Source organism: Manacus candei, unplaced genomic scaffold (assembly GCF_025592945.1).
Source record: "Manacus candei isolate 608988 ecotype Guabito, Panama unplaced genomic scaffold, ASM2559294v1 h1tg000035l, whole genome shotgun sequence".
Classification (NCBI taxonomy): Eukaryota; Metazoa; Chordata; class Aves; order Passeriformes; family Pipridae; genus Manacus; species Manacus candei.
Window position 1 is genome coordinate 1,430,974 of NW_026138083.1, and position 23,853 is coordinate 1,454,826.

The window sequence follows — 23,853 nt, forward strand, 5'->3', positions numbered from 1 at the left end:
TTGATGTAAAATGGATATAAGCAGCACAAATACATCACAGCAGGCTCTGAAAAGCGTGCAGCAGAACTGAGCTGCAGAACAGCCCCTGTGCTGGTGTACAGGACCTGTGGTAATTTTGAGTGGTATGAAGTTCTAATAGGCATTAAATCTTTGCCAAATATCCAGCATAACTGCTGTGTATCTGCAATTAATAAGTAATTCAGCCATGCCAAAGTCAAGCAAGCACAAATCCCCTTTATACTGTACCATCTGTCTAATCTATCTGTGTCAAATATGGCTTGTTTGGGTCTGCCCTTCTGCAGCCTGTGCTGGGCAGATGTAAATTAAAATTTCTGCTCACCAAAATAGGTTTTTTTCTGGACGTTTGTAGCTCAGGTAACCAGCCTGGGTTTGCTGCTAGTTTTTATAATGTATTGGGTAAACAAGAACGTGGTGGCCAGCACAAATATGTTTTTGTCATGGTTGGCCAGGGGTTTTTACAGCTCCAGCCCCTTCCTAGCAGTTCCTGGACACAGCATTCCTGTGGAATAGCTGGAGAAGGGCTTGTCCTTCGGGCACTTGCAGGGTGACAAACACCAAAATGGATGCTGTAGATCCATCCATTGCCCACTCCCACGGCTTGGGAAGGAGCTCTCTGGGACTGTTGCTGGAGCAGCACACACACAGCCTGCACTGCTCATCGCCCTCCCAGGAGAACCACACTGCAGAGCTTTTCTTTGGAAAAAGGAGCCACATCCAATCTGAAAATGGTGTGGTTTTACTTATTCAGTGGCATTACCACGCTCTGCTGCTCATCCAGCACCTTCCCTCTGCCTCACTCAGTTGTTTTTTGTCTCCAGCCTTCACATGCATGTGCTTTGTACAGAGACTCCTGGTCTCCAGACAGCCTGGAGAGCAGGGAGAGCCAACTCCAGCATTCAGGAATTAAAATGGCTGAGTCGCCGTGTGGTGAGACTGTGTTAAGATGGAGCCAACCAAGCAGATCCTTCTAGAAGCAAGAGTGGTCGCTTTTGCTGTCCCTGCTGAAGTGATGAGGCTCCTTCCTGTGTGTTGTTGACCCTGATGCCATCACTAATAGAGGTGTTTTATGTAGAATTCCACCTGCGGTGCTTCTCTCCGGCCGCAGTAAATCCCAAGTGGTGCCCGAGTAGAAACCAACAGGAAGAGAAAGGACAAAGCCCTGCTCCCAGCTCAGCTTTAACCTCTTGCTGTCCCCAGCACGTGGCTTTTCGTGGAGAGTATAATAATTGAAAAGCTGGCATGGTGTAATCCCGAGGTTTATATCAAAGCCTCTTATGGGTGCATCACGCATTTCCAAACGCTCCCATTAATGTATTCTCTTGGAGAAACGCACTGATCCAGGCACTTCCTGGCTTTACCATTCCAAATAAGGATGCCTTAATTACTGCTGACCTGATTTGAATAGGGGCTGGGCTGGTTTCATTTAAAATATTGATTGCATTGGATTGGTTATGCTTTTGCTTTATTCCTGGAACAGCCACCATCCTCCCTTAAATCTGTGTGTTGGGATCCAGCCTCGTCCCTGTTCCCATCACAAAGGGACGCAGTGCTGGCCTGACCTTGCCAGTTAAAGCTCTCCTTGCGTTTTTCCGTGTCATTCCTCCCTTTTTGTGGTGGTAGCCAGCTCTGGTGTGTGGGTGAAAGCCACGGAGAGGATGGTGGTCAGGGCTCCAGGACACATCTGGTCCACCCCAGGCTGCGGTGCCAGCACCACTTGTGAGGTCTGGGGGAGCTGCACTTTCCCTGAGGAGCTGTTCCACTGCACTTCTGGTGATGGGGGGAGCTGGGCTTTCTCCAGATCCACGGGAGCTCCAGGGGTGAGATCAAAGCACAGCTGGTCGGGGAGCGGGGAGAGCATCCGACCACAAATAATTGTTCCAGCCTGAAACGCCGAGTGACAGTGAATGGCATTTGAAACAAGTGCTGGGGTGGGGCTGCTCAAATCTGTTCCTGGTCGGGCTTAGAGAACTGGTCCCACTGCATTTAAACTGTCCAACCTCCGTTGGGTCTGAAATCCTTCAAAAGAAAGGACTTCCCTGGTTGAGTGTTTCTTTGTTTTTTCTCTGTGCTCTCATTTGGCAGCGCTTTGAAAGCCTTAAGGTTTTGGTTTTGCCTTGAAAGTGAAAACAACGCTCAGGATTTCCCCCAGGAAACGAGGCTTTTAGAGCCTGCAAAGCCAGCGAAGAGCTCTCCCCTCTGGAGGTTCGTCCTCCTCCAAGATGGCTGTGGAGGGATGTGTGGGAGAAGGGAAAAGCAGGAGGACCTGGAGAGCTGCCAGGCGTTTAAAAAGGGCTGAGTAGTAAACAGTCATTAGGTGGAAAATGATCAGGATTAGCACTTTCTAAATGGCCCCAGGGCTGTGATGGTTTTTTTTGGGGGGGGGGGGGGTGTTGTTGATGTTTTTTTGTTAGTGTAAACCTGCAGGTGTAAATGTGAAATTTGTGAGAATCTGAGCTTTTCAAAAGCAAAAGCTAAATAAGCTTCTGCCATTTGTCTGCAAGTGTTCCCTCATGGCTGTATCACCCTGTTGTACTTATTCTTCCTTTATAGCTTTTTAATTCTTATTAGATTGAAGAATCATTGCAGGTACATGAAATAAGATAATACTGACATTATATTGACCGATCTGTTCAGGGTCCCAGCAATGATGGCAGGTGAAGGATGTCTCTTCCTCCCTGTGTAGGAATTGCTTCATCTATTTCCATAACCCAAGACAACTCAAGACCTTAGTCTTCTGAAATTCAGGGACAAGGTGGAGGTTTTCCATAGGAAGCCCTGAATGCAGGGATGTGACTCCAGAAACTACAGTGGAGCTGGATACAATGGGCTACAGAGGCTGTGCTGCAGCTTTGCTGTCCTTGGAGGCACTTGGTCAGATTCAAACCTGATGATAAAAGCAAAGCAAACCCCAACCCCATGAATTGAGTTGGATTCTGCTTTCCTGCCTCAGGGTGGAATTTAGAGCAGTTTTGGGTGGCCTGTGCAAATTCCGAGAGAGATACAGTACCCTGTATTCTGAGCCACTTTTTATACACCTGGAAGAACCACAACCCAAAAGGGCTGAGGGTTTCAGGCCATCACTCCATCCATTGGGAACAGCAGGAAACAGCTCAGTAACTGCTCAGGGGATGGAGTCAGTGTGCAGTGGAAGTGTTTCTTCCCTAAAAGCACAATTGTGACTGACAAAGTGCATTTCAGAGCTGTAGGAAAAACTTAGTCTTCGTAGACTTATTCCAACCAAATTTAGCAGATCGACTCTTTTTCAGCTGGGAACTGGGTGTCAGAATCTGTGACGAGGTCCCGACCTTCAGGTGACCTGTGCTGTGTCAGCCACGGGCTGGGAAGGATGAAATCATTGTTCAGGAAGGACTGACCAGCAGCTGTGGGAAAGGTGGAGGGAAGTGCCAGGTTTCCTGGCCAAGTCGAGGTGTGCGTGGGCATGGAGGGGAGGGAGCCTGGGTGCCACGGCAGGAGCATCACTGTGTTGGTTTGCAGAAATACCACCTTTTTTTGGTGGTTTATCCTCTTCTATAAGTGCTTGGAAAAACAACCAAGTGGAATGTGCCTCCTTTCACCGTTTTGTGCTGGTGGAAAGAAATCACTCGTGACGTGACGTGATTGGAAATGGCAAAACCATCACAGGTCAGTTATGAAAAGTGCCGGTGACTTCCCTGTGTTTGTTCTTTCCTAGTGGTTGCTGTCAGCCCCAGAACTTTGCACCTTCCAAAAATTTTGTAGAGTTGATTTGATGAACCAAACTGGCTGGGACTGGGTTACTTTTGCAGGCAGCTTAACCTGAGCCTTGGGCCTCAGTGAGATTGGGGCTCTGTGTACCAGAAGCAGCAGTCCCCAAAAATGTTGAGCAGATGTCGCTTGCCAGATAATAAGAAAAAAAAAAAAAGGCAAAAATCATTAGGTATTTGGAATACTGAGAGGTTTAATCATGAATTCTAACTGCTGGGGATTTGGCATGATGTGTCAGGTTTAGTTTTTGGGCCATGAAGTAAGAAAGAAATAGTCTGATTGCATTCGAAAGTTGCCAGATAATGAAAGCAACTGCCAAGATCTTATTTAAATATGAAATGAATATCGAGTGGCATTTATGGAACTCTGAAGGGAGATCGTTACTGAGAGGAGACAAGCGGAGATCAGAAGTTATTGCTTTCTGAAGGAGGAATTCTAGAATATTCTTCCAGGATAGCACACATAGTTATCTTATTAAAAACTCCAAAAGCAAACAGGTGATAGAAACAATCTGTAAGATCCTGTCCACTGGGGAGAGCTCCATAAATCTTCAACATCTGTACCCAATTATTGAGCTTCTCCAGGTTTTTTTTTTTCCCCCGTAGTGCACATTTCTCACTATGAACTAATAGTACATAATAATAAAATCTTGGGTGTCTGCCAGCACAAACAGGGCTTTGGCTGACTTTTCCAGTGTTTGTGGAAGTAGAAAAGCAATGCAGCTGTTGGGTTGGGCCGGTGCCAGCTCAGGATCCATTTCCCAGACAAAAAAAACCTGCAATCAGAAAGAAATAATCATCAGATATTTTCCATGTCGTTGCTCGGTGCAGGTTTCTCTGCGCTGTCGTGACTGTGGGGTTTGTCGGCGGGTTCGGGGCTCTGCGCCTGGAGCGATCACACACCTACAGTGGGTTTGCTCCTGGTTCTTCCCCCGTGTTTCATGAGATGGGGCTGAGACCTCAGTGTGGAAATACTTGGTGCTGTTTCCCCTTGAGCCCAACGCAAAGAAGGTTTTGGGCCAGTTTGCTGTTATTTTGTTCCCGTTGCCGTTTCCCTTCCCGGGGTGTGTGGGGCGGGCGGCGCCGCTCCCTGCACAACCAAACCCTGCTCACGTGGGGCCAGGAGCTGCTCAGAGCCAAGTGCCAATAGCAATAGTGGGATATTTGGAAGGAGACAATGTCATTGTGTGTTTATTTGCCTGTTTTGCTTGGAGAATCCAGAGCTGCGAATAAGGAGCAGGACCTTGTGCCCCAGGCTGCTCTCGGGGAGCCGGCGTGTGTGGCCCTGGGGAGCAGAGGAGCCCTTTTCCCGGCCCTGCCTCCTGGAAAACGCCTTTGGCTGGTTGTGCAGCCAAGTTCCAGGCTTGAGGGGTCAGCTGGGCAGGGCTGGTCGGGGTTTTTGTGGTGGCTGTCCTTGGCTGGGGGAGCTGGACTCACTAGGAGAAGCGTTTTGGGGGTGGCGTGCAGGACAACACTCCAGGTATTAGCAAACTGCCATGGAAAACCTGGAAAGAGTCATGGCTGTATCATATATGAAATGATAAATATCTCCATCTCACACGAGGCAGCACATAAGGATGTGCACTAAAATATTTATAACCAAAAAAAAAATTCTCAACCACAGATGAAACATCAAAGAACCAAAATACTGACCTGAGTTATTTAAGACGTAGCTTTTCTGGGCTTTTGCTTCCCTTCTTCTCATCCTATTTCCCAGGGTTTTAAATTCTGGCCTGTGTGCTTTTTCCTCCCAGGATGCATCTCAAACTGTTTGGTCACCAATGTCCTGAATAACAAATTGACTTAATTTAGATGGCATTAATGCTCTTTAACCCATCTCCAGGGCAGGGATGCACTGAGGGCCTGCGGGCGTGCGTTTCAATGAAGGCAGTTATGATATATATTTCTCTTCCTTGCCCGACTATTTTATCTATGCATCAGATGAAAGTTGAAGGGGAAAGGTTTCTGTTAGTCTTGTGGGGAGTTGGCCAAAAAAAAATGTGAAGAATGTAGAAAGGAATTAACAGCTGGTGTCCATTTAAAACTTCCATGTGGGCAAATGCAGGGGATCTGCTCGGTTTTACCTGTTGTCTTCCCCTGGTCGGTGCCCACTAACCCACCAGAGGTTTAGTTCAGAATGAGGAGGCCAGTTTAGATGTGGTGCTCTGGGTTCCCCTGCCAAGAAACTAATGAGTGGATGATGTGTTTTGTTTCCCCTGGGGAGGATGAGACATGTTTCCTCCTCTTTGGGAGCCAGCGACTCAAGCTGTGCTTGGTTATTCCAACCAGAAATCTTGTTGGCCCTGTAGAATCGTGCCCTGCACTGTCTGACTTGGTGATTGACTTGTGTGACTGCTGACATTTCCCTCCTTTCCCGGGGAAGGATCCTTCTCCAGGCAGCTTTGGCCATGGTTTTGGTTTAGCACAGTCAGGGATGTGCATGTGCAGTGCTGCTGCAGTTTGTGCGAATTGGCAGAACCATTTTTAACACCCCTGGTTTCAAGTGGGTATTTAGTATCAAACTGCTCTTTTTCTCAGTTCGCTTTCCAACCAGTTCTTAGTCCAGAGGAATACCAGTATTCCCTGACCAACAGTTAAGCACTGTCTTCACAAGTTGTCCTGTTGTAAATTATTCTGGCTTTATTTTCATTAAAGAGAGAGCAGTTAAAATCCACACTGTACCTTTGACACGCACCAGTGCTGTGCTAAGTTTGGCCACAGAGAGGCAAAGCTTTGTGTGATCCTGGCTGTGATTTGGGTTCCAATATCCCAGGGAAGTGCATGTTCTGGAGTGGTCTCCTCTGGGACCACCACACTGTCCAAATCAGGGTTCTCTGCTAGGCCAGTTCTTTGTCCAGACCTCCGGGGCTGACGAAGCCTCTCTGGCTAAAGCAGAGCTCGCTCAGGGGGGAGGTCTGGGAATCTCTGGTTCCTGGAGCAGAACCCGTGTGAGAGCAGGTGGGTATCCGGGGAGTGACTGTCCCGTGTCTCATTAGTGACAGTCCCGCGGAGTGACTGTCCCGTGTCTCATTAGTGACAGTCCCGCGGAGTGACTGTCCCGTGTCTCATTAGTGACAGTCCCGGGCTGTTGGACTTGGGGCTGCTCCTTCGGCGTTGGTGCTGGAGCTCCGTGTGCTGCAGCAACCAGCTGTTGCTCCAGCTCTGTGCCTGCTGTTCCCTTTTGCAGCGTGTCAGCAAACCCTTCCCCGCTCCCGCCCCCGGCATCTGGGGTTTGTTGCTTGTTTGTTTGCTAATTCAAAACCTGCCGACTGCGGAGCAGGTTATTTCATCCAGGCTGGCCCTTTAAATTGCTTCCATGCCTGCCTGGCTGTGAAATATCGCTAATAAACAGAGTCCAGAACAAAAGCCTCCGCAACAAAACATCCTTTTCTCCCTGGGCGTCTCCCTGGGTGCGGTTTCCCACCGCTGCTCTGCAGTTTGGGGGCAGAGCCAGAACAGCTCAGTCTCATTCTTCCTCCCTGGAAGTTGTCATCGATCAGGCAGCCTCCCCCGAGCAGCAGCTCCGAGAGGGAGGAGGCTCCTGTACGCAGCCTGTCCCGAATTTCTCCTCCTTGGCTGAGCGATGGAGCCTTTCCCTGCCCTTACATAAAAACCTCCGGCGCGGAGGAGGTTTGTCGAGGTGTAAATCAGCGTAGCTTGACATTCCTCCCTGTTTTTGTGCCCTCTCCCTCAGGGACACGCCAGGACTGGGAGTGTGCTGAGCCTCCCACGGCCGCCTCTCGTTCCGGCGGTGCCTGAGCTCGGCACTGCGGCAGGAGCCGGGTGGGCGGCAGCCCCTCCCGCCGGGAAGGGAACGGGAGCCTGGGCAGAGCTCCCGCTCACTCCCACTCAGCCACAGGTTGGACGGCTGTTGGTTGAGCCGGGACCTTGAGGAAGGGTGGGGTGTGGAAGGGGAGAGGGGGAATGGAAGGGCAGCGGGGACGGCAGCTGGCTGAGCGCTCAGCCTGCGTGCTTGGCAGCCTCCTCCCGTTAAGGAGGTCAGAGCGATCGCATCTCCTCGGGAGACGGGAATGTGCTCCTGAGGGAAGCGTGGCAGTGCCTGCAGGCAGCCCTTGTGCTCGCACATAGCAAGGGCAGGGCTGGGGGTGCTCTCGTTGTACATGTAACTTGGGGTCGTTTCTGTGTGGGCCCGAGAAGTGGGGCAGAACCCTCCAGTTCTGCCTTTGTGATTGAAGCAGCCCCGTGGCACAGCCCTCTGGTGCCTCTCCCTGCCCAGAAACTTGGCTGTGTCTCTCTTCACTTGAATGAACAAAACAGATACAACCCCATATCAGTAGCTCGTGTGGTCACACAGAGGCAATCGCAGCATTTGCTGAACCACCAGGTGACTCCCAGGTGGTACCTTTTCCCTGAGGAATGTTGTGTTGTGGGTTGCTGACTGTCAGGGCCCCTGGGCTGGTGTTGTCTCCGTGATGCCCCTCAGCCAGGTCCCACCTGGCACTGCCAGTTTGCTGGAGCACTGTCCAAATAAACAGTGATGTCACCGAGGACACTCGGGGTGTCTGGCACTGCCTGCCAAGGTTGGGCTGTGGCTGAGGCCGAGACATGAAGCTCTCTCTGCACAGACAGCAGTGCCTTCATCCAAAGGGGAGCCAACTGTCTGACAGACCTGAGGGGTGGCTCTGCTTCCAGCCCTTCCCACCCACACAGCAGGTTCCCAAGGCTCTGCTTCTCCAAAGCTGGGTCAGAGTAGAGAACAGAACATGGGAAACTTCTTTCCAAGGTACCGGGTTTTTACTGGGACTCTGCACTGTGTGAGCACTTGAAAAACACTAAAAAAGACTTTTGTTTTTTTCCACTCTGGAAAAAGGTAAATACCACTGTAGACAGTTGCCCTGTATTTTCACATTCTTCTGGTGAAGGTCAACCCACAGATAGCCTCTAGAACACGGTGATACTAAATATTGTCCTTTAAATGCTCTGTGACTGGGGAAGGAATTTTTTTTTTGGTAGTTTCTTTGGAAGCCTGTTGATAACTAGTGAAGTACATCAGCAATTCCAGGGTCAACATTTTCTCTCTGAGTGTTTACTAGTGGCCTGCTGACAGTGGGGTGTTCCTCAGAAAAAGGACTGGCGTGCCAGCTGCTGGGTGCAGGTGACGCCATGGATCGGTGCACGGGCACACAGGAGTTGTCCTGTAAAGCCCTCACAGCATTCAGGATGCTATTCCAGGCCCCCCCCAGAACACAGGCCCTGGGTTTGCTGCTCGTTTGTCACTTTTCAAAGTGACCCAGCTCCGTTTGCTTTTTGGATGGCCGAGCACCAGGACAAGGCTGCAAAGCCTGAAGGGCAGATTTGGCAAATTTAGAACTCATTGACTGACACTTGAATTTGCCTCCATGGGAACACCTTCTCCAGGCCTAGGCTTTGGAAAAGACACTTTCTGGATGGGTCACCCTACTCAGAAATGCAGCTATTCCTGAAAATGGGTGGGAGATCTAATAACTGGGATGTAGAAATGGAGGTGGGGAGAGAAACTGCAGAGCTGAGCTGGTGCCCCAGGTGTTCTCCAGCCAAGCCATTTGCATGGCAGGACACTCCCAGATATCCTAATAGTTCCAGAGGCTGTCTTTCACCAACACAGGAAACACTATGAAGGTGGTGAAAGCATTTTTTAAAAGCGATTGACCAAGAGCTGCAGATTGAAATCTGTGGCAACTCCTTTGTTGACTCAGAAGCAGAAAACAGGATGGTGGGTTTAGAGAATGCCCAGCTGATGTTCCAGCAGATGTTTCGGGTGCTGAGTTACATCTCCTTTGGCCACGTTGGATACAAAGGTGGTTTGGGAGTTGAAGCCGTGTTTTAATCCGTGGGTCTCACCTGAGCAGCCATGGGTTACCTGGGGTAGGTACTGGAGTTGAACTGTACTTGTACAAAACTCACCTTGCCCAGTAGTGATCCTTGAAGGAAAGCCATAAACACACAGGAAAGAGGTTGAGTACTCTGTGTTTTTCCTAAAAACTAAGCAAAGATGTTGTATTCTTTGAGCCAGGCCCGGCACTGGCAGCATGGGGGGTTTTATTCCCACAACCCTCACGGGTGTGCTGTGTCACACAGGCTCTGCTGGATCCCAGCAGCCCTTCCCTGTCAGCAGGGATGGAGGAATGAGCCGAGGGCTGAGCACAGAGCCCTCCCCTCAGCAGCTTGGCACAATGTGTTTTACATTCTGCAAGTGATGAGGGGAAAGAAAGGGCAGTCCCAGGAGAGATCTGGGGCTTGCTTACTCCATCCTGAAGTGCTACATGTGGTAAGTTCAGTTCTGCCTCATCCTTGTGCTCCCCTTTATTAACTTCTTTCCAAAACCTGCCACTTTCTACCTAAAATGTCTCAGATTTTTTCTGGTTTAGACTTTTCATGGTTTGTATAGTTGGTGGAGGAGCATGGGCTTCTCTAAAGGATGGTTGAGGCAATATCCATATCATCCATTCCGGGATGAAATCCATCTGAAGCCTCCCCCTGCCCCCTCTGTGTTTAGGAGGCTCTCCAAAGGACGTTGGCACATCTTGGGTTGCATCCTCAGCTGGGTGGAGCTGCCTCAGGTTACAGAGGACAAATTAGGATGCTATATATCAATTAAATTATTGTAAAGTCTTCAGGAAAAGCTGGAATCCAGATTTGCCAGGTAATGGATGGGAAACTGGGCGAAACTTTGTCCCTCTAAATGTGGAGAGAATCAGATCGGGTTTTGATGGTCTGTGCTGGAACTGAAAGGTTTGAAGTAGAGATTCACGTTTACTAAATAAGCTATTTTGAGTTTCTCTGAGCTCCTCTGTGCCCTGGGCTGTGTTGGACTCCTTGTCTGTGCACGTGGTGCTGGGTGTGCACCAGTCCCCCGCTGGCAGCACTGGGGTCTCCAGTGGGGCTGTTGCTGTTCACAGGGAGCAGCACAAACACTTCCTGAAGTTGTTTCAGTGCTCATTTAATATGTACCCACGTCCCAGCAGGAGTCTGATATCCCAGGGACCTCAGAAGGAAAATAAGAGCCTGCAAACCACTCTTAACTCCCTGGTCACTGGTTTCAAGTGATGGGTTATCTGAGCTGTGGGAAGCAGAGCTCACTCGTGAAGGACGGGCTGCATGATTTTAATGACCTTTGCAGGCTTTTCCAGCCTGGATTGGGAATAAAGAGGCTTCAGTCTTGTCTTGTTTGTGCATTCCTGGAGTGCCCTACACGCTGATTGTGGCATTTGAGTCCCTGGTAGCACAGCCTGTCCCCCCTTGGCTGTGACCTTTCAGGGAGCTTCGGGCTCTCGGCCTCCACATCCCGGAGCCTGGACAGCCAGAGGAGTCGGCACCACAAAGTACAATTGGCTCGGGAAGCAGAGACAAAACCATGGAGCACTCTGGGGCTGGAAAATGCAGAAACAATGTGGTTCTGTTTGCTGAAGGAAAGATGGGACTGGGAGCCAGACCATGCATGCGAGAGAGGGAATATTGGAGGTCAAGGGAGTCACAGCCTTGCTGAGTTACTGCCTTCATTATTTTGGGATTGGTTTAGCAGCTGAAACAACAAGCCAGGATGTGGAGTGTGTTATCCCCACTGCCCTGTCAGGACAGGGAAGCTCCTGTCCCTGGAAGTTCTGTGCTGCAGTTCAGCAACACGAAGTCTGAGCAGGGGCAGAGGCTGAAAACCACCTCCTTGGGCTGCCAGTTATGAAGTGGCTGGAACTGGGATGTGCATTTCCCAGTCTTTCTAAGCTTTAATGCTCAGGAGTTCAGTTTTTCTGTCCAAAGGTTCTGCAGAGCTCTGGGTTTCTAACTAGTATTTTGTGAATACTCGAGGATTTGCCTTGTGGGGGTGTTTGTGTATTTTCATTTTGCATCCACTCTCAAGCCTCTCCCAAGGTGTCCCTGTTGACCTGTGCCTGGGCCAGTTTCCTCTCTGTGGAAGCTTAAGGTGAGAATCTCACCCTGATGGGGTGACAAAATGTGGCTGGAGGCTGGGAGTTCAGAAGAACTTTTATTCCCCAGCTTAAATATCAGTTTAAAATGACATTTCAGAAATTGTTAAATGTCTGTTGTGCTGCTGTTGAGAGGGAGCTGAATGTTGCTCAGAATAAATGCAAAGTTTGGTTATATTTTAACTAGACTTTCCTTTTTTAAATAATAATCACTGCTCTAAAGTGAATTTGTTGGACTAATGAGATGGTCTGAGCCACCAGTAGGAGAGAAGTACAGACTGGGAGGGAAAGAATCCTGCAAAAAGGGTGATGGAATTTATTTCTGTGCTCGTCCAGCCCTGGTTTCAGATGGATACCAGACAGGAGGGAGTGTGTAATTTTGGTTTGTCTGAGGTGCATATCTGATCTGTAGGGTCTCTGTCACAGTGGCTGTGCTCATGCTTGTCCCCAGGAGATGACAAGGTGATGTGACCTGGAGATGGAGGTGTCCGTGTCCCCTCTTCAGCCCTGTCACACGTGCAGTGGGAATGCAAGATAAACATACAGTTTATCTTTAATGCCAGAAAGAATCCCTGTGATGGGTTGGGTTGTGTGTCTGTTTACATAAGCAATGGGACCATTTGGGGATTGCTGTTCAAAATATATTTCCTTCAATCATAACCCCATGAAAACCTCTTGATGATCCTTGGTAAGAGCAACATGAATCTTAACTACAGCTTAGCGTGTTTCTTGGAAGAATAGTAACTCTTGAAAAAACAGTGTTTACTTTAAAGATAAATGTAACTATTAGGAAGTAATTCCAGATGTGTGGTTATGGCAGAACTTCAGGGATTACAGTCTCAGCCTGTTTAGTGAATGACATGATTGCATTTAAAAGTAGCCAATGAATTTTTTTTAAATGAATTCATTCTTCAGATGGGCTGAATAAAACTGTTTATTTTCTATTATCTGAGGAAAAAACAGAGCAGAATCTGGTGTATTTATGTAAATAAATACAAAAGGTCTGACCCCTGGATGTGGCCTTTGAAAGCTGTCTGAGAAAATGCTCTTCCTGGTAGCTGATTTTTTTTTTTCTTCCAGCCATTTCTTCTTTTTGAAGATAATGCCAACCCCCCCGCCCTCCAATTATGCAATAGGTTTTAAAGAATGCTTTGAAATGAAACGGTTTGATCTCTTTTGTCTCATGAGGTCGTCTGGTATAGTATCTGGTATTGTATCCGTGGCAGAAGGCAAGTGTTGTATTTTATCAATGAAGAAGTTTGGGGCTGTACAGACCTTTCTTTGCCCGTCCTGAAGGGCCTGTGCTGTGGGTTCAGGGCCTGGAGCAGCTCCATGCTGTTTGTTAGTACACCCCTGTGCCTCCTTATCCCTGGAATTGCCTGCTAATATGTCCGAGCCTAGGTGAGTTTAGGAGCATCTGGACTAGCTGAGAAACCCCAGTGCCTGTTTTTTCTGGTTTTGAGCCCTATATAACACCCTAGAGCCTGTCTGATTTGGGAATGGTAATGAAATTGGGACCTGCCATTTCTAAAGTGCCTCGATCCTGTTGTGCTTGTGTTTACCAAACCTTAGCGTGGCTTGGCTTGGAGGATGCTGCCCGGGATGTTGACAGCTGGAATTTGTGTTACCTTTGGCTCTCCACAGAAAACATTGTTCCTTTATTAGCTGGGTGTTCCAGCTTAAAGCCAGGCCCGGATGTTTTAGTGACAAAGGCTTCCCTCTGTCCCTGTGCTCTGTGTTCCCTGGGGGTCTCTCTGTGGGTTTGGTGGGTGCTTTGTGCAGAGCCCTGCACATGTCAGGTTAAAATAAATCTCTAAATATGTGTATGTGTGATGTGTATGTGTGTGCTGTACACACACAGCATTTTCAGCATGTGTCCTTCGAGTGCAGGGCTGATTCCACGGGTGACAGTTACATTCAAGGTCATTAATAGCGGACTCAGCTGCTTTAAGAGCTACGGAAAAATTCCCAACCGTTTCCTCACCCCCCCCCCCCCCTCCCGTTACTCTCTGGGCAGTTGCTGGTGTTTCTCAAGTCATGTGGGGACATCCTTAATGAAGAACCAAGATGTGCTGTTGTGGCCCAGCCCAGCTGCAGGACCTCCACTCCTGCGGGCAGAGCCTGGAGGTTTCTGCTGGAGCTTGTGTTTATCTTCCCTCCCTGTTGCCGGAGGCTCCAGCGGGTTGTGCTGGATCAGAGCTGCAGCAGGAGTCAAGGAAAACTGTTTTCCAGCACAGGCTGGAGGTGATGGCTGCACGTTGTGGAGCTGGGTCTGTTTTGGGATCAGGATTCTGTCGTGTTGCCCTTCCCTTGCCATGGAAGGTGCTGATTTTTATCCCTGCTCTCCCTCTCCGCTGTCCCTGTGCTGTGGAGCCACATCCCAGGAAAGGGAGCTTGATGTCAGGGAAAGAGGCGCTGCTTTTATTGGAATCGGAACAAGGATGCAAGTTTTCCAGCCCTATAGGTGTGGGATAACAGGCCATTTCATGCTCAATTTAGCTTTATCTGGGATAGATTTTGTTTGTGTGATGCTCAGGGAGGCTGAGAGAAGTGATAAAGCACGAGTTGGAGCTGAATTTATTCTGGATCCAGTTATGTTTATGTCTAAACAGCACAGATACATAAACAAATGAAACCCCACGGCTTGTTCCATCTATATTAAATTACATGTCACTGCATCCCGATTTTGGGGTCACTGCTTTTATTTTGACAGCTGGAGCTGTAGCTTTTCCATCTTCTCTTTCTTGGGCACTGGTGAATAGAGGAAAAAAAGGAAACTGATGCTGTTGACCAATCTGTTCCCCCTTGTTGTTTATACCCTGGTTGCTCTATGGATTTAATTGGAATTAACCCTGATTCCTGCCCGTGTCCAGGGATCACTGGGAGGTTGTTGCCTAGGCCTGATGCTCGCTGAGGATCAGCTGGTGAGTGCCGTGCGGAGTCGCGCCGAGCGGCGTTTAATCCTTCCCCCCGCCTTTGCTGCATCCTTCTGTTTGTCCGTCGCGGCCTCTCCGTGGGGAAGGACCGGAGCCCGTTTCCCTGGCGCTCTCCCGCTGCCCGCAGCTCCCGGGGCTGCGGCGGCTCCTTCCCGCCCGCCGCGCTCTGACCGCCGACACCGCTCGGCAACGGCCCCTTATGTAACTGCGGCCCGCCTGCGCACACAGTGCGGGGCACACCCGGCCGGGGCTGCTAGCCCGGGGCCGCCCGGGGCACTAACGCCGCCGATGAGCGACGGTAACGCGCCGTTTGTCGCCCGCGGGATGATTCATGTCGCGACATGTCGGGAGGGGCCGTGCCGGGCGCCCCCGCGCCGGCAGGTGGCGCCAGCGGGGCGGGCCCTGAGGGCGGGATCGGCTCGGCCGGGAGGGACGGGCTGCGCTCCGCCGGGAGGGGCCGTCCCGGACCTGCCGGGAGGGACGGGCTGCGCTCCGCCGGGAGGGGCCGTCCCGGACCTGCCGGGAGGGACGGGCTGCGCTCCACCGGGAGGGGCTGTCCCGGACCTGCGGGGAGGGCGGGATCGGATGCACGGTGAGGGCGGTGCCGGCCGCGAGGGGCGGCCCCGGCCGTGAGGGGCGGGCTCGGATGCACGGTGAGGGCGGTGCCGGCCCTGAGGGCGGGCTCGGCTCTGAGGGGCGTCCCCGGCTTCGGCCGTTCGGGGCGGGGTCGGCCCCGCCGTGAGCCCCGAGCCCGCTGCCCCTGAGGGCGGTGGTGGCCGCAGGCAGCCCCCGCCCCACCGGCCGTGCCCTCGCGGCAGCCGTGAGGGGAGCGCGCGGCCCCTGTGAGGGGGCTCGGCCTTGCCCACACGTTTAACTGCATTTCTAGTAACTGTTACGTTTTATAAAGGTGCGCGGTCCGTTCCTGCGTTCCCCGTGCTCCTCAGGGCCGGCCCCGGGGTCTCCCTGAGCGCTGGCTGATGCCCAGCGCTGTTCCCGCAGCGCTCACATCCCTGTACAACCTCCCTGCTCCTCCCCCAGTGGTGTCTGCCCCGCTTATAGCTAGTGCTGATAAATGCATGCAAATTCCTGCTAGAAAACAGAATAAATATGGCAACAGCACCCGACTGCCTGAAAGAGGAGAACCTCACCCCAAGAGCTGCGTTGGTGGGTGGCATGGTGTTGTTGGAGAGAGTTCAAAGCAATGCATTAATTAGTTGGTTTTATCTGGATTAGTTCATAAATAAATTGTCAGGACCAGTCACAAAGTCAGCATTTGCATGTAGAGATGGAAATATTTTTTCAGGTCCATGTCAAAAGGCTTCTGCTGGTCAAATGCTTATGTGGCCTTTTAAGAATCTGCTTTTTTTTTTTCCCATCAGTATTTACACCATTTTTTGAGGGTACTGAGGTTGTCTTTGCGCTTGAGGCTTTTCTTAGCTGAGTTACCCACAGGTCCATATGTTTTAGTCAACACTCACAGATCTGTAAAGCTGTTGGGCTGCTTTTGAAAATAATAATTGTGAAAGTGTCTTACTGCACCATTCCGTACATGTCCTACTTTGTGGTGCTGAACATGACAGTTCTGGATATGTGTATGCAGCAAAGCTGCTGGCTTTTGTGAAGTACTTGATTTTTAAAGAATATCTGTTCATTCATTTGTCCTCTGAAGGACTCGTTGGTATCTCACCTGTTCTTGAGCTTGTGCTTCAAGTCACTGTTTTTTGAAACCAGAAGTCTTGAGCTTGAACTTTTATTCTCTTCCGATATATGTACATCATCTAAATTATTATTATCACATCTTTCACAGAGGTTTTTAAGAGGAATCTGATGGTGAGGAGAGGTTAAGAAGGCTCAGGATGACGACGACGGTAGCGACAGACTACGACAACATCGAGATCCAGCAGCAGTACAGCGACGTCAACAACCGCTGGGATGTGGACGACTGGGACAACGAGAACAGTTCTGCTCGGCTGTTCGAGCGCTCCCGCATCAAGGCCCTGGCTGGTAAGCACTGGTCACAGCAGGGACATTCCACCCCAGGCTTTCCTTTTGCTTACCAGCTTGTACTGACTCCCTTTCTCACCTCATCGGTCTCCTCAGTTATTAACCTTTTTGACTGTGTATTCAAATGGTTTTGATCAGGTTTCTGTGACTGGTAATGATGTTGGTTTCCAGATTTGGAAAAAAAAAAAAAAAAAAGCAGAGGGATAACAAAGCTCTGCTTCAAAATATTTTCCTTTGGAGGTGTGCAAAACATCTCACTTGCCCTGGGAATGAGGAATGTGGTAGGTGGAGATAGTTGTCACATAGTGATGAATGCTGGAACTATACACTTTTTCTGAGATACTTGCTGTCTCCTGCTGAATTCCACTCTCATCAGCAGAGAAATGAAATTGGATTGGCTCCTTTTGTGTTTAAAACATTGGATTATTGCGCATTAAAGGCTGTACATTAACCAACTTTGTTTATGCAGCAAAGAGATGATGTCATGTCCTCTCAGCTCTGAGGCACTGCCCTGCAGAGCAATTTTTATGCATTCTGTAAATGATTTCCTGACTTTTACAGTAGCATGCCCACATTTTTGACCTCTGAACAAAATGCCTTGGCAGTGTGGGACAAGCACAGAAAACAGCTCAAAATATGCTGAGCGTTCTGCTGGTGAAATCTGAGCTCCAAGGACAGTTTTAAACCCAACACCTCCTGAGGTGTCGGAGCAGGTTTATTAAATCAGCTGCACCCAGCCACGGGTATCAGCTGCTCCATTTGTGATTCTGATGAGGCTGGCTCTGGAGTGCAGGGTGCCCTTTCTCCTCTCAGTTCCAGCTCTGGGGGTGTGTTAGATGCAGAACACCTTTACATGTCAGACAGGGCAGGATCAGGTTTGGAGCTGAGCAGCAAGGGAGTGAAGGAGTTCAAGCAGGTGGGCAGAGAGCAGATCATATAACTCGTCCTGAGGATGAATAGTAATGGTATCGACTTAATGGAACTGCTCACAGAGAGGGTGTGTGTTAAATTTTGCTATCTTTAATTACAGCACTTCTCATCCCAGGGTGGGTTTGGAATGACAGGGAAAATGCCTGACCTGGACAGGGGGTCAGAAACAGTTTGCTGTGGGGGCAGATTGGTGGTGGACGAAAAGAATCTCAACTTGGGTTGTTTTATTTTAGTGGTTTAATCTTGTTTGAGGAAGAAACTGTGTTTTACTCCTGCCACCTTAGTGGTTGTAGGTTATATTCTGCTCCTTGGGTGGGAAATGCTTTTGAGTACAAAGCTCACGAGCCACGTTTGGGTCCCAGGTCTCGCCTTACTGCAGTTGGTTGTTCCACTTACTTTTGTAGCAAGCAGAGCTCCCCACCTGAGTAATGAATAATAAACATGAAACTCTTATTTCAAGGAGAAGTAATGTAAGGAAAGTACTTGAATTATTTAGACAGCCTAAAAGAAATACCAATGTCAAAGCAAATAATTTTGCTGAAGATTCTATTCAGAGGCATATTTAAACATTTTCCCACAGTATGGTGTATTTATTTTTCTTCTGAATAAGCATTACTCATAGTTATTTTAATTTGATACATTTTCATACCTGTAATTCTCTCCTGTAAGCACTGAGAATGCTGTGTGCTGCCAAAGCTTGGCTTAGTGTGCTGCACTGCTGCAGCACTGCTTGAAAGCCTAATCATGGTGCAGGGAGAGAGGAGTGAAGAGGGGTTTGTATTGCAAACCCAGGGTTCTGGCCAAAGGCTGAGCCGTGGTGCTCCTAGCACTGTTGGATGTGGATTTTCAGATATGCTGCCTGGTGGGTCACCTTTCCTTGCCTCTCCCCAGAAAGGGACTTGCAGGTTTTTAGCAGCTGCAACCCGGAGCTGTGCTGGCAATAACCTCTGTCATTGTCCTCTGTCAGTTGAGACAGGCTCTTTCTGGAAGGGTGTTCTGTAGTTCAGCTGATTGTCATGGGATCAGGCCCAGGAATGGCTGTGGCAATGCCTGTGGCTGGTAATGCACACAGTTGTGCTGGGGGGTGTCAGGAGGTTCCACTGGGCTCCACAACCCCTGCCTTTCAGTGCCTGTTGCACCATCACTTTCCTCTGGCTGAATTTCACTGCTGTCTGAAGCAGAAGGAGTTTTGTTCCGCCTTCGGAGTCTGGATTTACTGAATAACACTCCAGTTTGACTTAGCTGGGCACTGGTTCTTTGTGGGCATGAGCACCTTCCCACATCTCCAAGGCTGGCCACCTTCTGACAGCAGCACTTCTCTCTCCAGACGCCCTGGATGAGTTGTCTCTAAGGACTGCCCGTGCCCGTCCCCCTCTTGCAGTGACAAGATAAATCAAAAGACTGTCAGTGTTTTGCAGTTCACAAAGTGCTCGTGCATCATTGTCCCCCTGTCCCAAGATGAAAGGTTTCAAATGGGCAGGCACTGGTTCTTTATTTTCCATCTCCTAGGTGGAAGCTGTTGCATTCCAAAGTAGAACAGCTGTGGGCATGTTACACTGCCTGACTAATGGCTGCATACTCACTCCCCCTGTGCAGGCATCTTCTGTCCATGTTCTTCTGCAAGCTGGGAAGTGCCTCTTCAGCAAAGCTTCCATCTTGCATTCATTCTAGTTTACTGTAATTTAAGTGAAACTTATCTCCTTTAAGGTTAAGTGAGGTTGAGAGTGAGCAGGCCAGAAGTGAGGTCTGTAGCTGGAGTCTACAAAGAATCTGTTCTACAAAGAATGATGATGGCCCCGTGTTCCATCAGGGTGCTGAAATATTTAAACAGCAAAGCAGGAGATGGTGGTCAGCATAATCTGTGATGGGAACAATGTCCTGGAGAAAAGCTCAGTAAAGCATAGACAAACACTGCTGTGCTGTTGTCAGCACAGCAGCTGGGAACTGATGTTATTGGAATGGTCTGTGTACTGTGAAAACCAGAATGCAAAGGGATGTTGGGCTTAAAACCAGCAAATCATCTGGGAACTCAACTTTCAATCAGAATCTAGATCTGAAGGGATATGCAACCAGATTGGTTGCCACTCATGTTGAACTAACTCGCTCTGCAACTGATATGAGAAGAAGGTAACTGATCCCTTCTTTGCCAAGTAAGGTATCCCACTGTAGGAAATCATCTTTCACCTGTCCTTGCTCTCTGTGGTGCTTTGGAAGGTCTTGCTGGAAGACCAGGTAATTCTACCTGCTCTGTAGGAGCCAAAAAGATATCACATTTGTCCAAGATTCTTCATTCACAAATCCTCCAGGGTTGGATTTCGTCTGTCGAGGACCATTAGCTAACAAGATTTGTTGGGCAGCTCCTTGGGGCATTGAGCTCTTGCAAAGGCCTTCAGAAACAGTCCAGTTGTTCAGCAGCATTTCCCACACTCAGCCTGGGACTGTGACATTCAGGGGTACTTGTGCTTGCCACCTCAGGTGCTGTTTTCAGGTAGTATGAGGATTGTCACCTCCAAAACTTTCTGTTTCTTCAGTTGGCTAATTCAATATTAAAAACACTTGGCTAAAGTTACTCACTTTTCTGCTCATTAGTGTTTTGCCCTTTTATCCTCTGGGTTCACCCTCGTGACCAGAGGGTCTGTGACTCAGTTCTCTGGCACATGAATTAAAACCAGCTTCAAAGTTTATGACATAAGAGCAATTTTTTAGTGCAGGGAGGGGAAGCTGTGCCTTTCTTTTCCAGCTTCACCCAAGTGAAGCTTGGGACACTCACTGGTGTTGCACAGCATGGTGTTCCTGAGCCTTACAGGGGAATCCAGGTACAGAGGCTGCATCTGTTGTGCAGCTTTCCTTAGCAGGCCCTGTTGCACAAACTAGGCTTGCCATTGACGCCAGTAACTTCAATTCTCCCAGCAGCAGAAGGGAGGAAAGCATTGAAATTCTTCCTGAAGTTATGCTGCTGAAAAGTTTTTCTTCTTAACATAGTGGAGTACCCATTTCTTAAGGTTAAAAAAATTAGAGAAAACTTGCAATGGGAAATTTCTGGGCACCATACGTGGGGCTAATTAGCCCTTTTGGCCCTGATATTTAAGCCATTCCTCCCACAGCCCCAGTGCAAAGAGTCAGCAGAACAACCCCCTAAAAAAGTGAAGAGAAAGATCCTGCTTTTAGTACTGTCCAGGTATCATGCACCTGCCTGTCCCTGCTGTCAAGCATCTCTCATAGCAAAGTTTCTGTTTCACTCTGAGTATACACTAAAGATAGAAAATCTGCATGGTCAGAATGAACTTTCAGGTCTCAGATCAATAAAAAAGGACAAAGTACAACAATTTAGAGCTCAAGAGAATAAACCTTTGGTTTTTTCTTGGCCTTGAAAGAGCATACTGAGAATAAGCTCTTGCAGGATGTTCCATGAATATCCAGCACCTGAGCTATCCAGAACTTGAAAATCAGTGACTAATTTTAACAACAGCAAGTGCTTAAGGAAAGAGAACCCAGCAGTATATTGACGCTTGTAAATCAACTTGGAAGGGCACCTGAAGGATTTGCTTGACACTAAAGAGAAATGAAAACCTCCCAGCAGTGCAGTCTCCTCAGCACTGGCAGGGCAGTGCTGGTTGTGAGCCCCTGGGTTTGCTTAGCAGCCAAGGGCCTAATGCAGGCCTTCTCAGATCAGTGTGAAAGGGCTTATGTGGAAAGATCCTGCTTTGCTCAGATAAAAGTTGATGGAATTATTTCAACTAAAGCTTTTCCAAATGTTGACCTCACCCAATGCTTTCCCTCTGGATTTTACTTCTGGAGTGGTTTCTCAGCTGTTGTTGCTGACCTTCCCAGGATCCACAGAGGCTGGTGTTGGGAGCAGGAGTCTGGTTTGGTGTGCTGTGTGTCCTGCAGGCATGTCTGTGAAACATAAAATAACTTCCAAGGAAATGTGAACAACTTGTATTCACTGATGTCCCTTTGAAAATGTAACTTGGTACAGAGGTGACTATAACAACGTGATCTTTGGTATCAGTTAGGCGTAGTTTGGGGGGGTTCTGTCTCTTTAGAATCAAACAAGTAGTGTTGCAAACTACATGGAGGTGTAAGTCAGAGTCTTTGTAGTCTGATTAGATCCATGGTCCCGTGTAGCTTCCTGAGTGTAGAGCTAAACTTCTGAAAAAAGGTGCTGCTGTGAAGGTACCTTTGGAGTTTTCTGGAATCACACGTGCTTGTCTGCTCCGTGGGCTGATTTGTGAGTACTTGGTAACAGGGCGATGCGTGACAGTGGTTGCACCCTGGTGAACAACTGTGATCTGGCACACATTGTCCAGGCGGGATGAGCAGAGCTGGAAAAATAGGCTTTTGGTTCTTTGGGAGGGAGCAGGATGGGAGCAGCTGCTGGCAGCTCCGCTCTGGAAAGTCTGACACTGCCGCCGTGGTGAGGTCCTTTCAGGGCTGAGCAGAACTGGGCTGGACACGAACACAGGACAGCCCAGCATCTTGCCAGCATGAGCCTGTGTTGATGGATCCTCAGGTCTTTGAATTCCTGTGCCTTGTGCTCCTGGACTGCAGTACAGGCCCATGGCTGCCTCTCATGGTTTCTTGTGGAGAGCTCCAGGCATACGCCAGTCCAGTCCTCACGCACACAGGACCTGTGCTTGGACAGCAGTTCAGTGGTTCAGCAAACAAGGGACAAGAGAATTCCGTGCCGTAGGTCAGATTAAATATAAAAAGCCATCTGTAACTAGGGGAAGAAGATGGAAAGCTAATGCACGTGTGCTGCTCTGTGTGCATAGCTGTATTTGCTTTCAGGATATTACCTGTGCAATACGCACGGGGATAATCCTGGGAGCAGGTAAATCTGCCTGATCATTGGAATACCTTGGCACTGCACTAACCTCCACGGTGTGCTTCCTTACTTGCACTGATTTGAGGTGAGAACTACACCTGAGTTCCCAGAGCAGCACAGCACACTGCTCTCCTGTCTGCTTCAGTTTTCCTCCCCTGTTCATCACCGTGGCAGCAGTGAAGAGTAGGAGCTCTGGAGCAGGGCTGCCCCAAAGCACTGGGCTGAGCAGGAGGCAGCATCCAGCACCAGCTGGAGCAGAGCAGGATTTGTGAAGGGAGTGAAACACTCCACTTGCACCAGCTGCTCAGGGAAAGGAAAATGCTCCCTGGGAGACACCCTCCATGGAGTCAGTGAGAGCTGAGCTGGGCACTGTTGTGGGGCTGGGATAAAATCGTGCTGAAGTTGATGGTTTAGGAAGAACCTCCCAGCCAGATTGTCAGCTGGTATAGACTGGCATTCTCCTGTGGCTTATGTGAGGCTGTGCTGACTTATACCAGCTGGGAACCTGGCCCAGAGTGGTCCAGCATGGCAAACCTGGAGACTGAGAAGAGTATAAGTGTTCTTTGCTGTTGGAATCAGTGTTTTAGGAATATTTAATACACAGAAACCATGGGACCCTTCACTGAGATAATGAGATTGTTTTTAGATAATTTGCTGAGTCTTCTTAAAGGAAAGGATTTCTTCTTTATAGAAACTACATGTCAATAATGGATTTTTAATTTTTTTTTTTTTTTAAATAATGGCTTCTCTCAGGGGTGAGCTTAGCTATGGATGAATTTCAAAACCTAGTCATGACTCTGTAATTCAAAAGAAGTCTTTCCACAAAAAATGCGTATGCAGAAGAGAATGTTCTCGTCTCATGTCCTTAGCATCTAACTAGCCATGTTTCTGTATTTATGTTATTTATTCAGCCAAATCTGCAGTGTGCCTTGCATTTTTTCTTTCTATTTGTTGCTGGGATACTGCCTGAAAGCACTCCCTGAAGTATAAATAATGTCTAGCAGAGCATACTGCAAAGAGAAATTCAATACAGGATTCCGAAATGTTTACCAATTTCTGTTAACCTTGGAGCTCTTCTAATGGGGAGAGATTAGCGATGAAATCATTCCCTCAGATCAGAGCTTTGATTCTTATCTGGAGGTAATATCCTGGAGAGATATAAACCCAGATTGCCTGGAGACAAGTTGCCTTGATGGGGAAGAGGCAAAAAGACCAGGAACAGGGATGAGGACCAGCCAAGTAGAGAGGATAATGAAAATCCACTTCCACGTTTGTTTCCAGCATTCTCCCTAAGAGTTTTGAACTCTTATGCTGGCCAACACAAGCACTACTATTTTTTTTGCCAACCATTTTTTATGTGTTTGCTGTGTGATGGTTTTTTGAGGTCTTTCTTCCTTTAAATGTTATTAAGCCTTTAAAGCAGATGGGTGTCAAGTGACAGTATTTGTACATCTAAGTGTGTAAGATAT

General features: G+C 48.8%; 1 protein-coding gene across 4 annotated transcripts in view; it reads left to right on the forward strand.

Annotated features, from left to right (window-relative positions):
- Positions 1-23,853, forward strand: part of SPTBN1 (spectrin beta, non-erythrocytic 1) — a 114,398-nt gene that overhangs the window by 16,953 nt on the left and 73,592 nt on the right. For 3 of the 4 annotated variants that reach the window (XM_051792817.1, XM_051792819.1, XM_051792818.1), the window contains exon 2: positions 16,430-16,626. In XM_051792817.1, the coding sequence (XP_051648777.1) occupies positions 16,479-16,626 (148 nt within the window). In that variant the 5' untranslated portion in view covers positions 16,430-16,478. Of the gene's footprint in view, positions 1-14,783; positions 14,921-16,429; positions 16,627-23,853 lie in introns of those variants that run through there. The other variant, XM_051792821.1, reaches the window with a different exon arrangement.